The 18,058-nt window shown below is 44.0% G+C and overlaps 1 protein-coding gene across 9 annotated transcripts in view; it reads right to left on the bottom strand.

Moving 5' to 3' along the window:
* Window positions 1-2,243: 2,243 nt before the first annotated feature.
* LOC149351065 (uncharacterized) overlaps window positions 2,244-18,058 on the bottom strand; it is a 60,875-nt gene continuing 45,060 nt past the window's right edge. For 4 of the 9 annotated variants that reach the window (XM_089580264.1, XM_089580262.1, XM_089580263.1 and 1 more), the window contains 4 exons: window positions 17,400-17,466; window positions 17,190-17,321; window positions 12,416-12,520; window positions 2,244-4,971 (listed from right to left, as the gene is read on the bottom strand). In XM_089580264.1, the coding sequence (XP_089436390.1) occupies window positions 4,747-4,971; window positions 12,416-12,520; window positions 17,190-17,321; window positions 17,400-17,466 (529 nt within the window). In that variant the 3' untranslated portion in view covers window positions 2,244-4,746. The other 5 variants (XR_016290500.1, XR_016290501.1, XR_016290502.1 and 2 more) reach the window with 5 other exon arrangements.

Consider the following 18,058-nt stretch of genomic DNA (forward strand, 5'->3'; position numbering starts at 1 on the left):
CTAACTATTAGTGCTGTTGAAAAAATCTCCTTTCACCTTTGCATTCCTACAAGCTAATTCTGAAAGCCTACAAAACATTTGTGAACTCAAATGCATTGCGAGTCTGAGGAGGATATATTGGACATAGTGATGAGCTGAAACTATCAGTGCTGTTGAAAAAATATCTCTCACTTTTCACCTTTTTATTCCTACTGGCTTATTCTGAAAGCCTACAAAAAATTTGTGAAGTCAAATGCATCTCGAGTCTCAGGAGGTTATTGCGTCAACATCTCGGCCTCGAGGACAGAGAAAGATGTAATTCTGCTTGCTCAGGGAAACAGAAAAGGCAGTTTTCAAAAATCAAAGCACAATTATTCAGTCAAGCTTCAAAAATTTGATTTTGAAAAGTTTATCGATGCATGATATTCACATCTTTGAACGGTGCTGTTCCAAGTGCTGTAAAATTACTAATAAGGCTATAATAGAAAAATGGCTTTATTACATTCTTTACTCAAGAAACTATGTAACAAAGCATTAAATATCATTTTTTACTAACCAATGTACTCATGGTACTAATCAATGACTAATTTATCGAAAAGGCAATTTCAGGTTTGGAATCAACATAAAAAACTGAGCAAGGTGATTGTGAAGTTCGCTGAACTTTGTGATGCGCCATTCAGTCTCCAGCACAGAGTGTACAGCGCGAGGTAGCGACTTTGCCATGTGCACCTGTCCCCGGTCGAAGGATTACCAAATTAGTGGAACCACGGACGCACAGCGGAGGCTCGGTGGCTGCTCTATCGTTGCCGGCGCCACCACCAGAGCGCTCGTTCAGTTTCCGTCTTGCCTTCCCACCACAGATATCTTTCCAACAAGCAGCTTTGTGCAATGGTCAGTGTTTGAATGCCTGCAGTCGTCATTTTTGTGACCCCTGGACATTTTTTTTTGTGCCTTCTCGTGTCCCTATGTGTCAGTCATTCGCTCTGCTCACGTACATAGCTTATTGTGAGGACGCAGGTGTACAGTGGACGATCGGTACGCGATACGGCACCACCAGGTTGTTTGAGCTTTGGGTACTCAGAAAAGGCCCCTGGTTAGGCTGTAGATGATGCCACTGAGCGCTTGACCCCTCAATGACAGCTTTCTTTTTTTATAAAGAACCTTGAGTGATTGTTCCCTAGGCATACTAGTGTCCCGTATGCACGTGTGCTGAAAAGAAAACGTAGCGGAAGGCAGAGGTTTGGAATGCAGTGAATTCAGTGCAGTTTATATGTGTGCTTGGAACCCCTCCTTTCCCAAGTATTTAGTTAGCTGATATCCTTTCCCCAGTTTTTGATTAGCTGACGGAAACTTTATTTTCCTTTCCCTAACCATTGATTGGTGAGAAGTGTCGCCTGATTTATTATTGGTTGCTGACCCCGCCAAGGGCGGAGACAGAGGGCTTAAATCTAAGCACTCTGGGTTAAGCGGGGGCTGATTTCGTTAATCAATGGTTCAGTCATGCTGTAAATAGTTTTCTCCTTGCTCGTTTCTTCTTGTTTATTTATGAGTAAATAAATAGTTAACCTTCTTGTCCTGCCGTCGAGTAATGTGAATGTTTGTGAGTCTGAACCATCAATCCATCAGGAAACTCAATTTCATCATCAACAAGTGTTTCCACACATCGCCACGTGAAGGGGAAACTCAACTGTGATGCAGTGTTGTTAGCTAAAAATAAGAAAAAGAGGTCCAAGACCAGTGTCCCTCCTTAAACCAAAGAAACAGTAACAGCTCCTATATTCAGGTAGGCAAGGTAGTCATGCCGAAAAGCAAAAATGCATGGACATTCACTTAATTGACAGAATAATGAACATTTGTAAAGCTGCTCAGTGCACAAATAAAAATTCCAAACAACACAAAATATCCACCTCCTAGGATGACTTGTGAAGATAAGCCTACTGTGACATGCTAAATGGTGATGAAAGCTCGCTTCATAAGAATAATGCTTTATATGCTTGCCTGAACCCATGCAAGTTTCAAAAGCAGCATACAAAGAATAAAAAAAGAAATAAAAGGCAATAAGCACATGTACCTGCCTGACCCACAAAAAAAAAAAAGAAAAGTTGAAACCTGCAAGCTGCACAGGAAACAAACACGACAAAATTGCTCAGGCTCACCTAACTTTGAATTTTATTTTAGGCGTGGCCTTGGCAGCTCCAACTTTGCAACAATTATGTCCCTGTATTGTGTAGCAAACCTCACACAATTTGACAGACACAAAAAAATGCAGTGGAATCCTCTTTATTCTTGTACATAAACAAAATATAAGTATCTCAACTCGCTACAAATTCTAAATTTAATTGGCTTTGCAAACTAGATACGAAGACACTGCTGAGCCCACCCGACCCAGCAAAAGCACAGATAATACCAAATGACAAAAATTTTGAAAGCACACAATGAAAAAATAAAAATATATGGATCCACCCAGCTCACTCGCAAAAATAACAATTCAGAAATTTGCAAGCTAAACAAGAAACAAAGAGGAGAAATTTGATAGATCAAGTTCAGCTTGCTGTAAATTTGAATTTAGAACTCTTTAACAGCTGAACTTAGAAAAAGGAAAAATGATGTGGTCAGGGCTCTACCAAACCACATGCAGTTTTAACAAAGAAAAACAATGAAATCAGCTGAATCTGCTTGATTTCAGTCCAAAACCAAATTACAAGTATCTCCAATATAATTGCCCTGAATTCTAACTTGAATCCTGCTTTGTAAAATAATACGGTGACACTGCTGAGCCCATTAAAACCAGCAAATACACACATGAATAGACTTGCTCAGCTGAGGTGTACAGGAACCAGTCTTAAAACAATGAAATAACCTGAATCTGCTTGATTTCAGTCCAAAACCAAATAAGTATCTCCAATATAATTGCCCTGAATTCTAACTTGAATGCTGCTTTGCAAAACAATACAACAACACCGGTGAGCCCATCAAAACTAACAAATGCACATATGAAGAGACTTGTTCAGTTCACGTGTACAGGAACCAGTCTTAAAACAATGAAATAACCTGAATCTGCTTGATTTCAGTCCAAAACCAAATAAGTATCTCCAATATAATTGCCCTGAATTCTAACTTGAATGCTGCTTTGCAAAACAATACAACAACACCGGTGAGCCCATCAAAACTAACAAATGCACATATGAAGAGACTTGTTCAGTTCACGTGTACAGGAACCAGTCTTAAAACAATGAAATAACCTGAATCTGCTTGATTTCAGTCCAAAACCAAATAAATATCTCCAATATAATTGCCCTGAATTCTAACTTGAATGCTGCTTTGCAAAACAATACAACAACACTACTGAGCCCATCAAAACTAACAAATGCACATATGAAGAGACTTGTTCAGTTCACGTGTACAGGAACCAGTCTTAAAACAATGAAATAACCTGAATCTGCTTGATTTCAGTCCAAAACCAAATTATAATTATCTGCAATATAATTGCCCTGAATTCTAACTTGAATGCTGCTTTGCAAAACAATACAACAACACTACTGAGCCCATCAAAACCAACAAATGCACACATGAAGAAACTTGCTCTGCTGAGGAGTACACAAACCTGTCTTAAAACAATGAAATAACCTGAATCTGCTTGATTTCAGTTCAAAACCAAATTATAAGTATCTCCAATATAATTGCCCTGAATTCTAACTTGAATGCTGCTTTGCAAAACAATACAACAACACTGCTGAGCCCATCAAAACCAACAAATGCACACATGAAGAGACTTGCTCAGCTGAGGTGTACAGGAACCTGTCTGAAAACAATGAAATAACCTGAATCTGCTTGATTTCAGTCCAAAACCAAATTATAAGTATCTCCAATATAATTGCCCTGAATTCTAACTTGAATGCTGCTTTGCAAAACAATACAACAACACTGCTGAGCCCATCAAAACCAACAAATGCACACATGAAGAGACTTGCTCAGCTGAGGTGTACAGGAACCTGTTATAAAACAATGAAATAACCTGAATCTGCTTGATTTCGGTCCAAAATCAAATTATATGTATCTCCAATACAATTGCCCTGAATTCTAACTTGAATGCTGCTTTGCAAAACAATACAAAGACACTGCTGAGCCCATCAAAACCAGTAAATACACACATGAATAGACTTGTTCAGCTCACGTGTACACGAACCTGTCTTAAAACAATGAAATCAGCTCAATCTCCTTGATTTCAGTCCAAAACCAAATTATAAGTATCTCCAATACAATTTCCCTGAATTCTAACTTGAATCCTGCTTTGCAAAATAATACAGTGACACTGCTGAGCCCATCAAAACCAGTAAATACACACATGAATAGACTTGTTCAGCTCACGTGTACAGGAACCTGTCTTTTCGCTTACTTACAGTACATCACGAAAGCAATAATATAAATTCAGGAGCACCACAGACCAAATTCACTTCTGAACCTAATGAAACCATCTGAACCTAATAAAATGAATATTTTGAAATTTCCAAGAGGACAAAACACCACAACATTAGGTTGGCCACAAGTTGCACTTGTTACTCAAACCTGTGCAAATAATGATGCATCTCGTTAGCTATGCAAATGTACTGCAAATGTACAAGCTTTGAAAGATGCACGTAAAAGATGTTTGTCAACATTATGATCCAGAGCTAAACAACATGTTGTTTGTACACATGAAAGTGTTAGAAATTAATGACACAATGAATGCATACACAGCAGCAAAAAAAAAGGGTGCTCTGCAGCCATTCAGGAGTCGAATGCCGCCATAATGTCATCTGCGATGCCAATGGCACGGAGCTCATCACGGACGCGCGCATCATGTTCCTGTGTTGCATGAGCGCCTGCAGGCGTGGGGTGCTCGTGTCTCCGTGCTTCATGCTCAGCCTTGCTTAGAATTGCAGCTCGCAGCAAGACTTCCTCTGCTTTGTCCATGTCAATGCCAAGGGTGAGGCTCAAAGCTTTCATAACTGCCTGCACCATTGAACGCAAGTAAAATGTCATCTTATCAATGTCCACCTGTAGTTCAGTGTACTGCCATATACACAAGGTGTTCCGATCCTCTTGGAGTTCAAAATACCTGACATTTTGGTGATCAAGTTTCAGAGAGATAGTACCAAAATACAAATGCACAACTGTGTGCTGAGTGAGCCAAGACGACTTTACTTTGTGAATTGAAGTAGTGTCACTTGCCTTGAGAACAAGAACTGCAAGTATTTGGTCTCTCCCAATAAATGGCACCACTGATACCTGTTTGTACAGCAGCCTTGCATTTTGTAAATCTTCAGCACGGCCAATGCCATGCTTTCATTAAACCAGGAAAACTGAATCACCAAAACCTATATTGGATAGATTTTGCCACTCTGCATAAAATATGAGCAAAAATAAGCCCACAGCTAAGGTGAAAAAAGTAATCATAGTACAGTCAAGTAGTCAGCAACTTTTGAATCAGGAAACTGGGTAAAGCAATTCTATATTAGAGAATTTACTTCTTGAAACAATTTTGGAGCAGCACCAGGAGATATTTCCGGGTTGCGCAAACAACAAATCCATCCTGCAGAGTTTCTCGTGCACAATGCAGCTAGCTGCTCCTGTTTCTGAACACACCCAAAACGTCTGTCATTTGTTCTTTAAGATGACTGCTCTGGAAGAACATGGTGATGGCTCCTGTCAACGCAATGTGCCAGTAGGCCCAATTCCATATCATACTGCCTTGCCAAGATACAGGTACGAACAGAAGTAAACGGAGCGTACCAGGCAAGATGAAACTGCATCTGCATGCCTCCAACCGATTCGACCCTCTCACTGCTCCGGCTGCCTTGCATTCGGCCAGCGTCTATGTTGTGCTAATGAAGATTGTGATTGCATGGTCAAGCCCTTTGTAGTGAGCGTACGTTTTAATGACAGCGTCATTAAAACGCTTCATTTGAGACAGCTAAAGGCACTTTCGCGAAGCAAATAGCCCAAGTGTTTTAAACTTTTGTTGCCTCTGGGACTCAACTGCATCTTGCTATCGACCAAACGTGCTCGAAACATTTGACATACCTGCGCAGTTTTGGGTTTGCTTAACATCGTTGCCACTGATTTTTGCTTTGCTCCTACGAGTTTGCGTGCAGCACTTTTAGAGCCATAGGTGAGTACTGAAATACGCATATAATGTTCAATGCAGCATTAGAACACAGAGGTGTGCAAACAGAGCTTCACACAAAAGAAGCTGGCGGCAAAGCAGCGGCAGCCAGCGAGCCACAAAAAGATGTGCAACACTACCATTTTGGTCACTTACGCTCACACCTGACCTCTCTCGAACCAGGCATTATCGCTAGATGCTAGAACCAGGTGCTATCGCGCACAGAGCCCGCAGTCGCATGCAGTTTGGGCATTCTAGACAAGCATTTTCTCCTCTGTACATCGTGTTTCGAGGTGTTTTGTCGCTAGCGTGACCCAATTGAGTTCCAGAGACAACAAAAGCTCAAAATACACAGGCTATTTGGCGCGGAAACATGCCTACAGCTGTCGCACCAGAAGCGGCGTAATGGTAGCATTACCCCCTCGGTGTGTGCCATATCAAGGCAGCGGTCTGCACGTTCCAAAATGACGCTCGCTACATCAGGCACGACAATCCGATCATAACCATCATTAGTGCAACATTGACACCGGCTGAATGAAAGGCATGCGGAGCAATGGGAGGGTTGCGCCAGTTGGGGGCGTGCACATGAGCGTGGCGCTTTTCAGCTTTCGCCTGGCCCGGCTAGGTGGCGTTGACATGCAGTTTCTTCTTGTGCGGTGCACTCAGTTTACTTGTGTCAGCACCTGTACAGCTGGGAGACTGAAATAATGCCTCTGAAAGGATGACAAAATGATTGACAGACGGTGCATTGCCATCTCTAGAGCAGCCACTTTTCTATACAACGTCCCTGATTATGTGCTTTGCTAAATGCGAATAAAATAACTAGGCTCCAGAGGGGTGTCACTGGTGTCACTATGTTAAGACAGCCAAATGTCTTGATGATGTCATTGATGACATCGTTGATGAAGCGATTTGATGATGCCACCGGCCAGCAGAAGCACCTGCCCCACCCAGTGGCAGAGAGGCAAGGGTGCCCCAGCCTGGCCCCACTGCCGCACCTGTGTTCAATAACTTCTCTACCCCACCATTTTGTTCGCCTTCGCTGGTGGCGGCCCCTGACCAGCTCCCCATGGAGGAAGGGAGCATCTGTGCTGGCCGAGTGAAAGCTCCCTCACCACCGGGGGTGGCTGGCGCCCCCACACTGGACCTGACCAAAGGCAAAATGTTTTTCGTGACGTGTCAACCCTCAAGAGGCGCGGAATTCTCCGTCGTGTGAATGTCCCATCAGCAACTGCGTTTTGATTTTAAGATGAGACTGCGGTTGGTATGCAGTGACGACGGCACTCTGTGCTTATCGTCATATATAAAAACATACCCAGGCAAACAGCAGCAGGCAGCACACAAAGGTAAAAGCCACTGACAGAGGTCACAAAGGCAGCCAAAAGGCAAGGCTTTCTTCAGTGGCACTGTTGGCATGGTGCTCTCCCTTTTTTATTGCATATGGAGCTCGGTTTGCATCCTGCCCTAAACAGTACCTTATTTTCGCGATACTAAGCACACAAATCAAAACATGGCCAAATCATTTAAGAAGTGTTTAATAATAAACTACTTCAACAGAACGGAAGACGACCTGCTGTGGGATACTGAGAGCAGTGGTTCAAATGGTGCAACGGATTCAAATGGCAGTGGGAGCAACAGTGGGAGTATCAGACGCAAGCTGTGGATTCGCTGTCTGCACCGATTTTTCTTTTGAACGCTCGCCAAATAAAACGTTACTTCTCGCGCCCATCGCCGCAAAAATAAAAGGAGGGGGGGCGTGTCCTTTCACATTTTTCGAATCTAAGCATGCCTTACCACTCTGGACATCGCAATCGTGAAAAAAAAAGAAAGGGGGTGCTTAGAATAGAGTAAATACGGTAATTCACATATGGTGAACTTGGCAACGGTGGGCAGTCTGCTTACAATCCGGTGGATGGGTGGATGGGTGGATAGGTGGGTGGGTGGGTGGATGGAGTTAGATCCACCAACAGCATGTTTTCACAGGCAAGGAGGAACGCGGCTATAGTGCAAAGGAGGCACCATTCATCCTCACACTGGGTTGTGCCGCCGGACAAGCAATGGGCTCTGTACATGCTGCACTCGCACTTTTTGTGCACCATGAAAAAGAATACTTCTTCGATAGGGCACACATTCCCTAGTTTTACCTTCAGCAATAATTAGTCTAGTTGCTTAGGTTTTGAAAAAAAAAATGCATTATGCTAGCTGGTGCGGCCTCACTTCTTCGCTTTGGTCTTCACGTTTTGCTATCAGTACCGTATTTACTCGATTAATGATCGCACTTTTTTTCCCAAAAATTGACGCAAATTTAGGGGTGCGATCATTACGTGGGGTAACTTTTTTACAAAAAATTTTTGAGCATCCAAAACGCAAACAAGACGCAAGCAGACAACCCTTATCACACGGGCGCGCTACCCGCGATTACGCCGCTGAACGCCGTTATCGCGAACCGATCTCGGCTTATGTCATTAACCGAGAATGTGGAGTGCGAAAAGCGCAAGAGCTGGCCCACTTCAAGTTCTTACTTTCTTCGCACTAAATCACGTTCAAAGAGCAACGCATCAAAATAGGCAGTGGGTATAGTGCTGCGCAACGGCGCTTTTATGCGGCCTTCGATCTTGTCCGATAGCGTGGCAACAGCGTACTACAACAGCAACGTCCCGCGGCGCTCAAGCTATGCATTTTACCGCCGTTACGCTGAAAAATGTCCGGTCCCTGTCTCATCGCTGATGTACTTATGTGACACATTCGCAACGCTCGGAGCACTGGATTGCGCGCGCTTACCGCAATGGTGCCGCCCGCGAGCGCAGCGGACGACGGCGCTCTGTACTCCCTAGCCGTCGCTAGGCCTAACTTGTTTCGTATCGAAGCCACAGTGGACGGCGCTTTTGAATTGACCAACGCTATAATGAATGTTCTACTTATGATGCTGCCTTGCTGACAACCTCATTGTTTGATAGTAAAAGAAATATATATGATGCCTTCGCAGCGGAGCTGGCCAAGCAGATCGGGTCACTCGCGCTGCAACGGCGGCAGCTGCTACGCAGCTGCAAACGTAAAACTAGCTTGTATTGCAGTTATTACTCCTACCAGCAACTCGGTACAGGCCTGCGATCCTCGAGGAGGATTCATTTTTGACGATCCCGTATCCTAGGGCTTATAATTTAAGAGAACAAAAAAAGTTTAGCCGGATCACCGCGTCACTTCGTTCGTTGCACCGCAACCCAGAACGGTGGCGAGACTTGCGACAACGGCGAACCGTGATTCAAGATAACCGCAGTTAAGTTTGGCATCCGCGGTTAAACATAACTGCATTTAGACTGCATGTGTGACCACAGGTCGACCAACAGGCGGCTGCCGCTGCAATGCTGACAGAGCAAGATGGTAATCTGCACGTGCCATTTGTCAAGACAGATAGCAAGTGCGACCATCGTCTGCTAGACTCGACATCGTCGACAAATTGCCGCGGCAAGTTCGGGGGGCGATCATTACGCGGGAAATAAAAAAAACTGAATTTTGCCAACAAAATTTGGGGGTGCGATCATTACGCGAGTGCGATCATTATGCGAGTAAATACGGTACTTCATTTGAGGCCGACAGTACATGCTGTCAGCAGGGGTGATGGTGATGCACAGATATGAATACTGCGAACAAGCAGTATTTACCAGCTGATGATTCTTTCATCGCTTAAAGGTATACATCAGCAGAAAAAGCACTAGGCAGGAAAAATGCAATCCATGTCAAGCACCACCTAGGTGCTAGAATGGACTATGACACAAGAGTTTTTGTTTGCAAGTATACGGAATGGGGAGGCTGTATTTCACATTAGTCGTTAGTATGTAGTGCGCTGGATAGAGAGCTGTCAAAGTACAACCATACCCATATGCCTACAAGGCATGACAATTTCTGTTCCTTTACACTTCAAACAGCATCTTATTTTCCAGCCACGCCATTTGTTTGCTATGAGCCCGTGTTGGTTGTCAAGATATTGCCAGTAGCCTCTTGATTAATGTTCTCAAAAAAAAAAAAGACCATTCATGAAACGCTCAAAAGAATGTGATTACACGGCGCGCTGCAGCTTGCCCCTAGCCCATTGCATTTGCTACAGGCGGCACAAGCAAGCATGGTGGTCATCAGCGGACCAATAGCTGGATGGCGCTACATCTCTAATATAGTGGTGCCCACGAGAAAATGGTGTACAGTCAAGCTTGGATACCCTGAACCCGGATATCTATACCTGGATGTACAGTGGGGCGCAAGTGTGACACGAGGCATCAAAGCCTGTACACGTCATGCAAAGTTAGCGGGGTTTACAAATTCCCTTTGTCGTGCGGCAAAGTGTATATTGGCCAGACTGGTAGGTGCTACAATGAACGTGCAATGGAACATGCAAGACCTGTCAAGAACAGTTCTGGGAGCAACTTGCTGCAGCATTGTAAACACAGTGGGCCAAGAGGATGCACTTCTCTTCATGAGACTGTATTCCTGGCGAGAAAAAATGGCCAACTAACAGGAGAAGTTTTGGAAGCAATGGCGATCGCAAATCACAAGGATCCCTGCATTAGCACTCCATCCCTCGCACTGACAGATTAAGAATTTAGTTATCTTGGACAATTTTATCATCTTTAAAGACTGCTGTTTTTAACTTTTTACCTTATTTCTGCTGTGGCGTTTTACATCCCACTGTTTCTTGTCTTTTATTTTTGCCATTGTTGTTTGTATGATTTTCACTTTTTATGGTTTTATCCTAGCGACGTGACTACTTCTGTTCTCCCGCCTTTGCGCAACATACCGTATTTACTCGCATAATAGGCGCACTTTTTTTCCGGAAAATCCGGCTCAAAGTTCGGGGTGCGCCTATTACGCGGGGTAAAATTTCCGGAAATTTTTCGACTCGCAAAATCGAACATACCGCATAAACGCACCCGTGAACGGGCCACATCCTGTTTTCCCAAATAAATAATTTTAAAAAAAAATCCCTGTAAGGGCCGCACCCAAACTTTCCACGATCCATGCGGGAATAGCCTTCGAAATGCATGTGCCATGGCCTCCGCAATCAGCTCCGGCTGCGAGCAACGCGCGCTTGGTCGCGGAGCAGCGGAGGCGCGCGCATGATCAAGGCGGCCGTGCACGCGCACAGGAGCTTCCAGGTGCCGCCCACGGATGGCGCCCAAGGTCAAGCTTATCATCATCATCATCAACTTTTTCATCCACTGCGAGCTTTCGTTATCCTTATCGACATCAGCATCACCAGCTCCAGTTTTTTTATGGCTATCAAAGGGTCGGTTTCTGTTGTAGCGTGTTAGTTCATCGCAGATGTGGCTTTCTTGCGCTGCCGCCGAGCGTTGCTATTATAGCACGACGGACAAGCGCCCTAATAGCTACACGGCTGGTAGTTAGATCTCGAACACGGCAAGCGTGCGGTAGGCCGGAAATTCGATGTGGATGAGAAGTGCGGCAGTTGCGACTGCGGCGTGCCTAAATTTTCGTATGCGACTCCTATCACCGCGGTTTTCGGGGTCCTAAGTCGGGAAGGTTTCCGGCTGATGAAGCTTTCCAAACAGACGTTTAAAGTGAGCATCCCTGAAAACTGTGTGCGGCTGTTCCACGCGATGTCGTTGTTACGTGCTGTGGGTCCGCAGCAGTGAGGACTAGTAGTCAGTTCAGCAAAAACTTTGTTAAAATAAAGATTGTGGGGGTGGGGAGGCGTCAGCTTGCAATCGTGTAAATACAGTACTGATCACAGTGCCAAGTTCGGGGTGCGCCTATTATGCGCGGAAATAAAAAAATCTCATTTTTCGCGACCGAATTGGGGGTGCGCCTATTATGCGAGTAAATACTGTACCTTCCCCCCCTGTTACCCCCACCCCCTTTTTTCACTATATGTGTTTATGTGCTCCCTTCTGCGTGGCGTCCGTTTGTTGGCTGTTTTCCTGTATGTCACGCCAACTAGCCCAGACTCAAGTCCTTCCGGATATCTCCAATTACTGGCTGCATTGAACACATCAATTATCAGCTTGAAAATTCCTTGTAAAAGTATAGGAAAGATAGCTGGTATATTGAACTCCAATGTTACTGTCAACTTCTCCTATTGTATGTGCTCCTGCCCGGTCGCTCTGCGATCAGGTTTCTTTCCCACCCTTTCCGCATTGTCGGTACTTGTGTGGACTGGCTTGGAGGTGAAGACAAACATCGCCTACAGTTGTCCGAACAGCAATGAAATATGCTCCAACAGAAGTTCAGGAAACAATAACAAGTGTTATACAGAAAAAAAAAAAATTTGCTTCAACCTACCTCAGGGCACCACACCTGAATGACGTAAGACGCAATGTCAAAAGAAGCATCCAGGCGCGAGTTGGCCTTCAACAGCTCAAAGCAGAACTCGTAAATCTCTTCTTGCTGAAAACAGAAATTTTGCTGCTGACCTGCTGTACTTGAGAAACAATAAAACTTGCATGAGAGCTCTGTTACTAGAGGGTGTACTTTTCACTGGCAGCAGAAATTTATTTAATGCAATTTCTTCTGCACCAATGATTATAATGCACTTATATCATATGACGTATCACTTATAAACCAAAAAAATTTATGGAACATGTAGTCACCACACTTAATGGGATACCTATACCATTGTGAAAAAAAAAAGACCAAATCTCCAGAAGTTGTCCTTCAGCTACTCCTAGAACCAATGATGTGAACTTTTTTTTTTTTTTTCATTTGAGGCCACCCTGAACCTCCCAAACACATGACAGGCTGCAGAGCAACCTGTCATGGCTCAAGGGAAAGGGTGTAGTCTTTCCCAATACAAGTTTTCATAGTGAATCACCAACACTTGATCAGTGTGGCTGGCCACTGCCCAGATGTGATGTATTTGTTCACTTATTAGTATTATAGTGGCCATCAGCAAATGGATGCCACCAGGGCAATTCAGTGAGAGAATTAGTTTGAAGGCGATGAGTATGTACAGGCACAGCCGATGCCATAATTCAGTGACAAGCCACTCACTGTGACCTTTGTGCCATGCGTCACAGCATAGCAACTCTAGCATACAATATGCTATCAAGTTAATGCTTCCGTAAATACCATTGCAAAGAAAAGTAGCCCTCTAACAGTGTGCCCCAACGGATTTGATTTCTAAGACACATTCCACCACTCAGTATTCTTTCTGCGTCACAGTTGTCTGACTACTTAACAGGCAAAAATGCACTGCTGCTCTATGCTAACCATTCAGTGCATCAAGTATACGGAACGCATAGGTGGACCGTTTGCTTCACAAGATTCCTGTAACAAGTTCAGAGCTCAAAGCACAATGACTATAAAGGTGCTAGAACTGACAGCACACCACTTCAACCTACTGAGTTGTTTCCACCCTGCACCTCTGTGAAAGCCACTTCAGGGAGGTGACTGAGAAACACATGACAGATAAAAGCATTGTGCCGAGCACATTTAAGCAGCACTTTTTCTCCCTTAGGCTACGCTGCCAAAAAAATGCTGATAACAACGGCATTAAAAGAGAAAATTAAATTTTCTCACGCTCATCACTCAAGGCCTATCAAGAGAGGCTGGTAAGAATTATGATTAGGCGCCAAGCATTTTATCCCTGCGGGTGCATGGTTAGAATGACTTGTCTCCAGAAGCAGTTTTCAGGTTTGGTGGCAGTGAAACAACAAGGTTTCCTGAAGCATAAGACAGCTAACCTAGAAATATTAGTTAAATCATGATGTCTTGAACCTGCACATGGGCTATAAGGGCGGCGTAGCGGACGACTCCATGGATTCATTTGCCCCCATCTAAATGCTGCCGCTGTAGCCAGGATACGATGCCTCAACACTGGAATCAGCAGCCGAACGCCATAGCCACCAAGCCACTGTGGTGGGTCTACTCGGGAACAATGCCTGTTGCCGATAAGGCAAACAGTTGGCATTACAAAGGTCAATAAAAAGAAACCACTTTCTGATATATTTTTAAAGCTGTGACAAGCAGTAACCATGAAAAGAAAGCAATGTTTCCTTATTGAGTAATGTTGCATGAAGCTGTGGCCAATTAACGTTTTGAAAAGAAAAAAAGGTTGCAAAAACCCATGTTTTCAAAAATTTTAACCCCATCTTCACCTTTCATACTTCTGCTTTGTACCACAAATTTTTCTGGTCTCTGTGAATAAATCCTGGAAGCTTCGCTTCATTCTTCCGAGTAAACAATTTCTTTGCTTTGCTGCTTCTAGGTCATTAATAACTAAACATCAATATAACACGGTACGGGCACCAAACAGGTAGCAATTTATTTCGCCATATTTCCAAGCCTAAACATGCTTATGTGGGTGCTCAGATAGATTTAAATGTTTCTTGCTGTAGAACAAGCGACATCAGCCACGGCCTTCATACCACACTATGGTTTGCATGTCACATTCAGCACTGAAGTGATTTTCTATTTATCCTGTCCATAACGGTGCCCAGTAATGCTGAAAGTTGGTGAAATTCATTCCCGAGACCCCCCAACATTGTGTCCAAACACCCTTTCCTAGAGCAACAACAAAGCCCGCTGTCCGAAAACAATTTACAGCAGTGCTTTGCCTGACATCCCTCCAGGCACCAGTGACCATCTCTATACCAGGTGCAACAGCAAAATTTAGCAAAGATTAAAATTATACCAGGGCATAATTGGTGAAGGCAACTTGAACCATGTTGTTGATCACTGTATATAGCAACTCAGAGTTTTTTTGTATCTTGTTCAATCCAATAATTTAACTGAAAAAAAAATTGACATTTCAGCTATATCAATTCCACTAGAAATTCTAGTGTCAAATTGTGAAGCATCATGAAAAGTGTCTAATTCATGTGATGTGGATAAGTTTTTCCCACGTTTTCCATGACAAAAAAGTGCGCAAAATAAGAAAAAAAAATTACATGTGAGATTGCTCTCGCATGCCGCGACAGCAGCGCTCTCAAACGCAAAGATCGTAAAGGTAGCCCCACTGGAATTGTGCCACGAATGTCACTAGACCCAAGCAACTAAGTGGGTGCGCAGACTCAAATACTAAGCTGCGTTCCTAGTCAGACTGCATTTTGCACTTGGCGGCTTTGCGTTCTGATGCTGTGGTTTGTTTGTGAATTTAGTTTTCTCTGCCGCAACAGAGGAAACGCTCGACCGATGACTAGGGATGCCGCTCAGTGTTTCGCGCGACATATTGCTACTGGAAGTCAGCGCACCCCTATTTTCTGCTCTAGACATGACCAAGTGGGTTCACCTAATGTGCGCTTCAATCGCACAGCACACGGGCATTTTGGTACTTTGCCTCAATCAAAATACATCTGCCGTGGCCGACACTGAACCCGCAACCTTCAGACCAGCAGCCGAATGTCAAATTTTGCTGCCAGAACCCACTTCATTGTTTTCGTCCCATGACATTCGAGACATCACAAAACGTGGCTACACTCACGAATTCCATGTTTAAGAGTGCTGCTGTCATGGCGCATGAGCGCATGGTCGCATACAATTTTTTCATATTTTGCACACTTTCTTCTTAACGCAGAAAAAAAACGATCTGCATCTGTACCTGACCTTGAAGACTTATCAAACCTCCTTTGTTGAGAATCTGCAGCTTCTCTGCAGCATTGGGAAGCAGAAAACTGGTAGCAATGTTCGTGAACAGACAAACAATGTGCAACTCCAGCAATAATTCAGAAGATACACCCAGCAAGTGGACCAGCCCAGTTCCATGTCCCATGCCTGGAGGCATTCAGCGAAAAGATCGAGTATCATCCATCACTTCTCGCTGAGCACATATTGGACAGCAAGGCATGTATTGCCTTCAAGATCCAGTGTTCTGTTTGGCAGCATTTATCAGCACTCAATATTTCTGATCGCAGGAAGGTTGCACAAATATCTGACCACTCCTTCAACAGCCAATAACGCTGATCTAGTCAGCTTCTGGATGCCCTACTTTCACTTGGCACAATGTGTCCAATGACGCCGTAGCGCATCATGAAACTGCTGCCAACTGGTGCCATCAATAAAGTTTTGTCTCCAGGCTGCCATGAAACACTTAAAACCTAGTGCCACCACCAAGGACATTTCTGGTGTCTCTCTTTAAACACCACCTTATTGACCTTCTTGAATGCTGGAACTGCACATGACAAAACTCCAACGCCTTCATTCTTATGTTGGCCTTGCTCTGCACGCTCATGTTTTGTCACGCTGCAACAGATTCTAAATCCACCTGTTACTCAAGGCTTCTTTTCATCTCTCTAAACCTGTTAAAATGCACCTTCGTCAATGGAGCTCTTCCGCTTCTGTGTCCATGGCTACAGTAACCAAGCGACATGCTACCACGAATGGAGCAAGCAAAAGTCACCATCTTGCACTAGTCAAGAGAGTCGGAACATGCTGCGCTGGCACTGGCCAGCAGAGCCAGCCCGTGTGAAAAAGTGGAGGAATTAAGAGAACTTGACGGAAAGACATACTGATTGCCACTGGCACAGTTTGCCTCTCCTCAAGTTACACCTTTACACCATTCTTACTCCCTACATTCGCCTTATCCACCAGATTTGCAGTCTCTTTGCCTGGCTAGCGTTACCAGTAGGTATTCAGGGCTACACACCTAAACAATACTATGACTTCTTTGGCTCCACACTTTTTGACATGCAAATAGTGATCACAGGAAAGCTGTTTTAGCATCTAGGGAAAGTGTGCCTTGTTGGGGCACACTGCACCATTCTCGAGAACGGAATGGATGTGCAAGGATAGCTCAATATAGGCGTTTCAACATTATCTGGGTTCAACATACCCGGTATTCACTGCGATTCATTTAATTTACCCACTGCATGCCAGAACACAATTTCAAACAACAACAAAAATTGCGTAGCAAATACAGGTTCCAGAAATTTTTTTAAAATTCACTTATCTGCAGAATTCATTTGCTCCCAGAAAATTAAAACGGTACTTTGGATTTTACAGAAAAGAGTTTTACACACAATACTACTTACTGCTAGCTGTCAACACTTTTCAGACCAAAAAAAAAATTTGTGAAATATGGAGAGCACAGCAAGATTGTGCAATGGAAACTCTTCTTTACCTGTGGCACGTCATCAATAGGCCCAAACCAAGGCCAGTGCTGGAGCTGAGAACGTTCAGGACAGTTTTTGTTGTTGAATATTTGGTGACGCTCACTCTTCACCTCACCATTCAGCACTCCTAACAAGTGGCTCTGCAATTTTAGAAGTGAATTTCTGTGGTAATTTTGTACTAACACTACAATGCATTTATGTATACTAATTTTACTTACATTTACATTCCCTTCTCTAATACAATGAAGCAGCCTTTCATTGCATTGCTTTCGCTTTTCTCTGGTGCTGCCAGAAAAGAACAAAAGTTATTCAAGGTTAGTGCGAAACAATCTTGCAAGAAAGCACTTGGTTATATCACTGTCCCAAGGGAAATTTCGATTATTATTGACACAATCGAGATCAAACGCAGACCTAGCTCTGCTACATGGACAACTAGATCATTGAAGTGCACTCATGCCCGATATTGCTCGACTCGAATTCGATTCCTGAAGTGCAATCGAGAGCAGCTATCCTCACGCTTAGGAAATAATCAAATGCAAAATAACAATTAAAAAATCATGGTCGATTTGCGTAGTTAGGCCAAATGCGAATTTGGTGCACTAGCAGTTCGGTTTTCCCTTCGGTTCCGATGTTCAGATCCAGTGTTCATGGATGGCAGTTGTTCAGATAGCGATAATGGGTTAATGTCCATATATGTGGAATTCTCTCTATTCATAGATCCCTGGAAGCCTTCCTGCCATTCCTGGTGCAGCGGTGCAGTGGTCAAGCGATGCACCACTGCCCCTGTCTGGCAGGTGCTACCACTTGTGGGACTTGGGCTGGGTTGTGACCCAGGGTGCTCTTCCCAAGCAGCCTCTCACAATTACATGATGCCGCC

Source organism: Amblyomma mixtum, chromosome 3 (genome assembly GCF_055824585.1).
Source record: "Amblyomma mixtum isolate Tamu chromosome 3, ASM5582458v1, whole genome shotgun sequence".
Lineage (NCBI taxonomy): Eukaryota > Metazoa > Arthropoda > Arachnida > Ixodida > Ixodidae > Amblyomma > Amblyomma mixtum.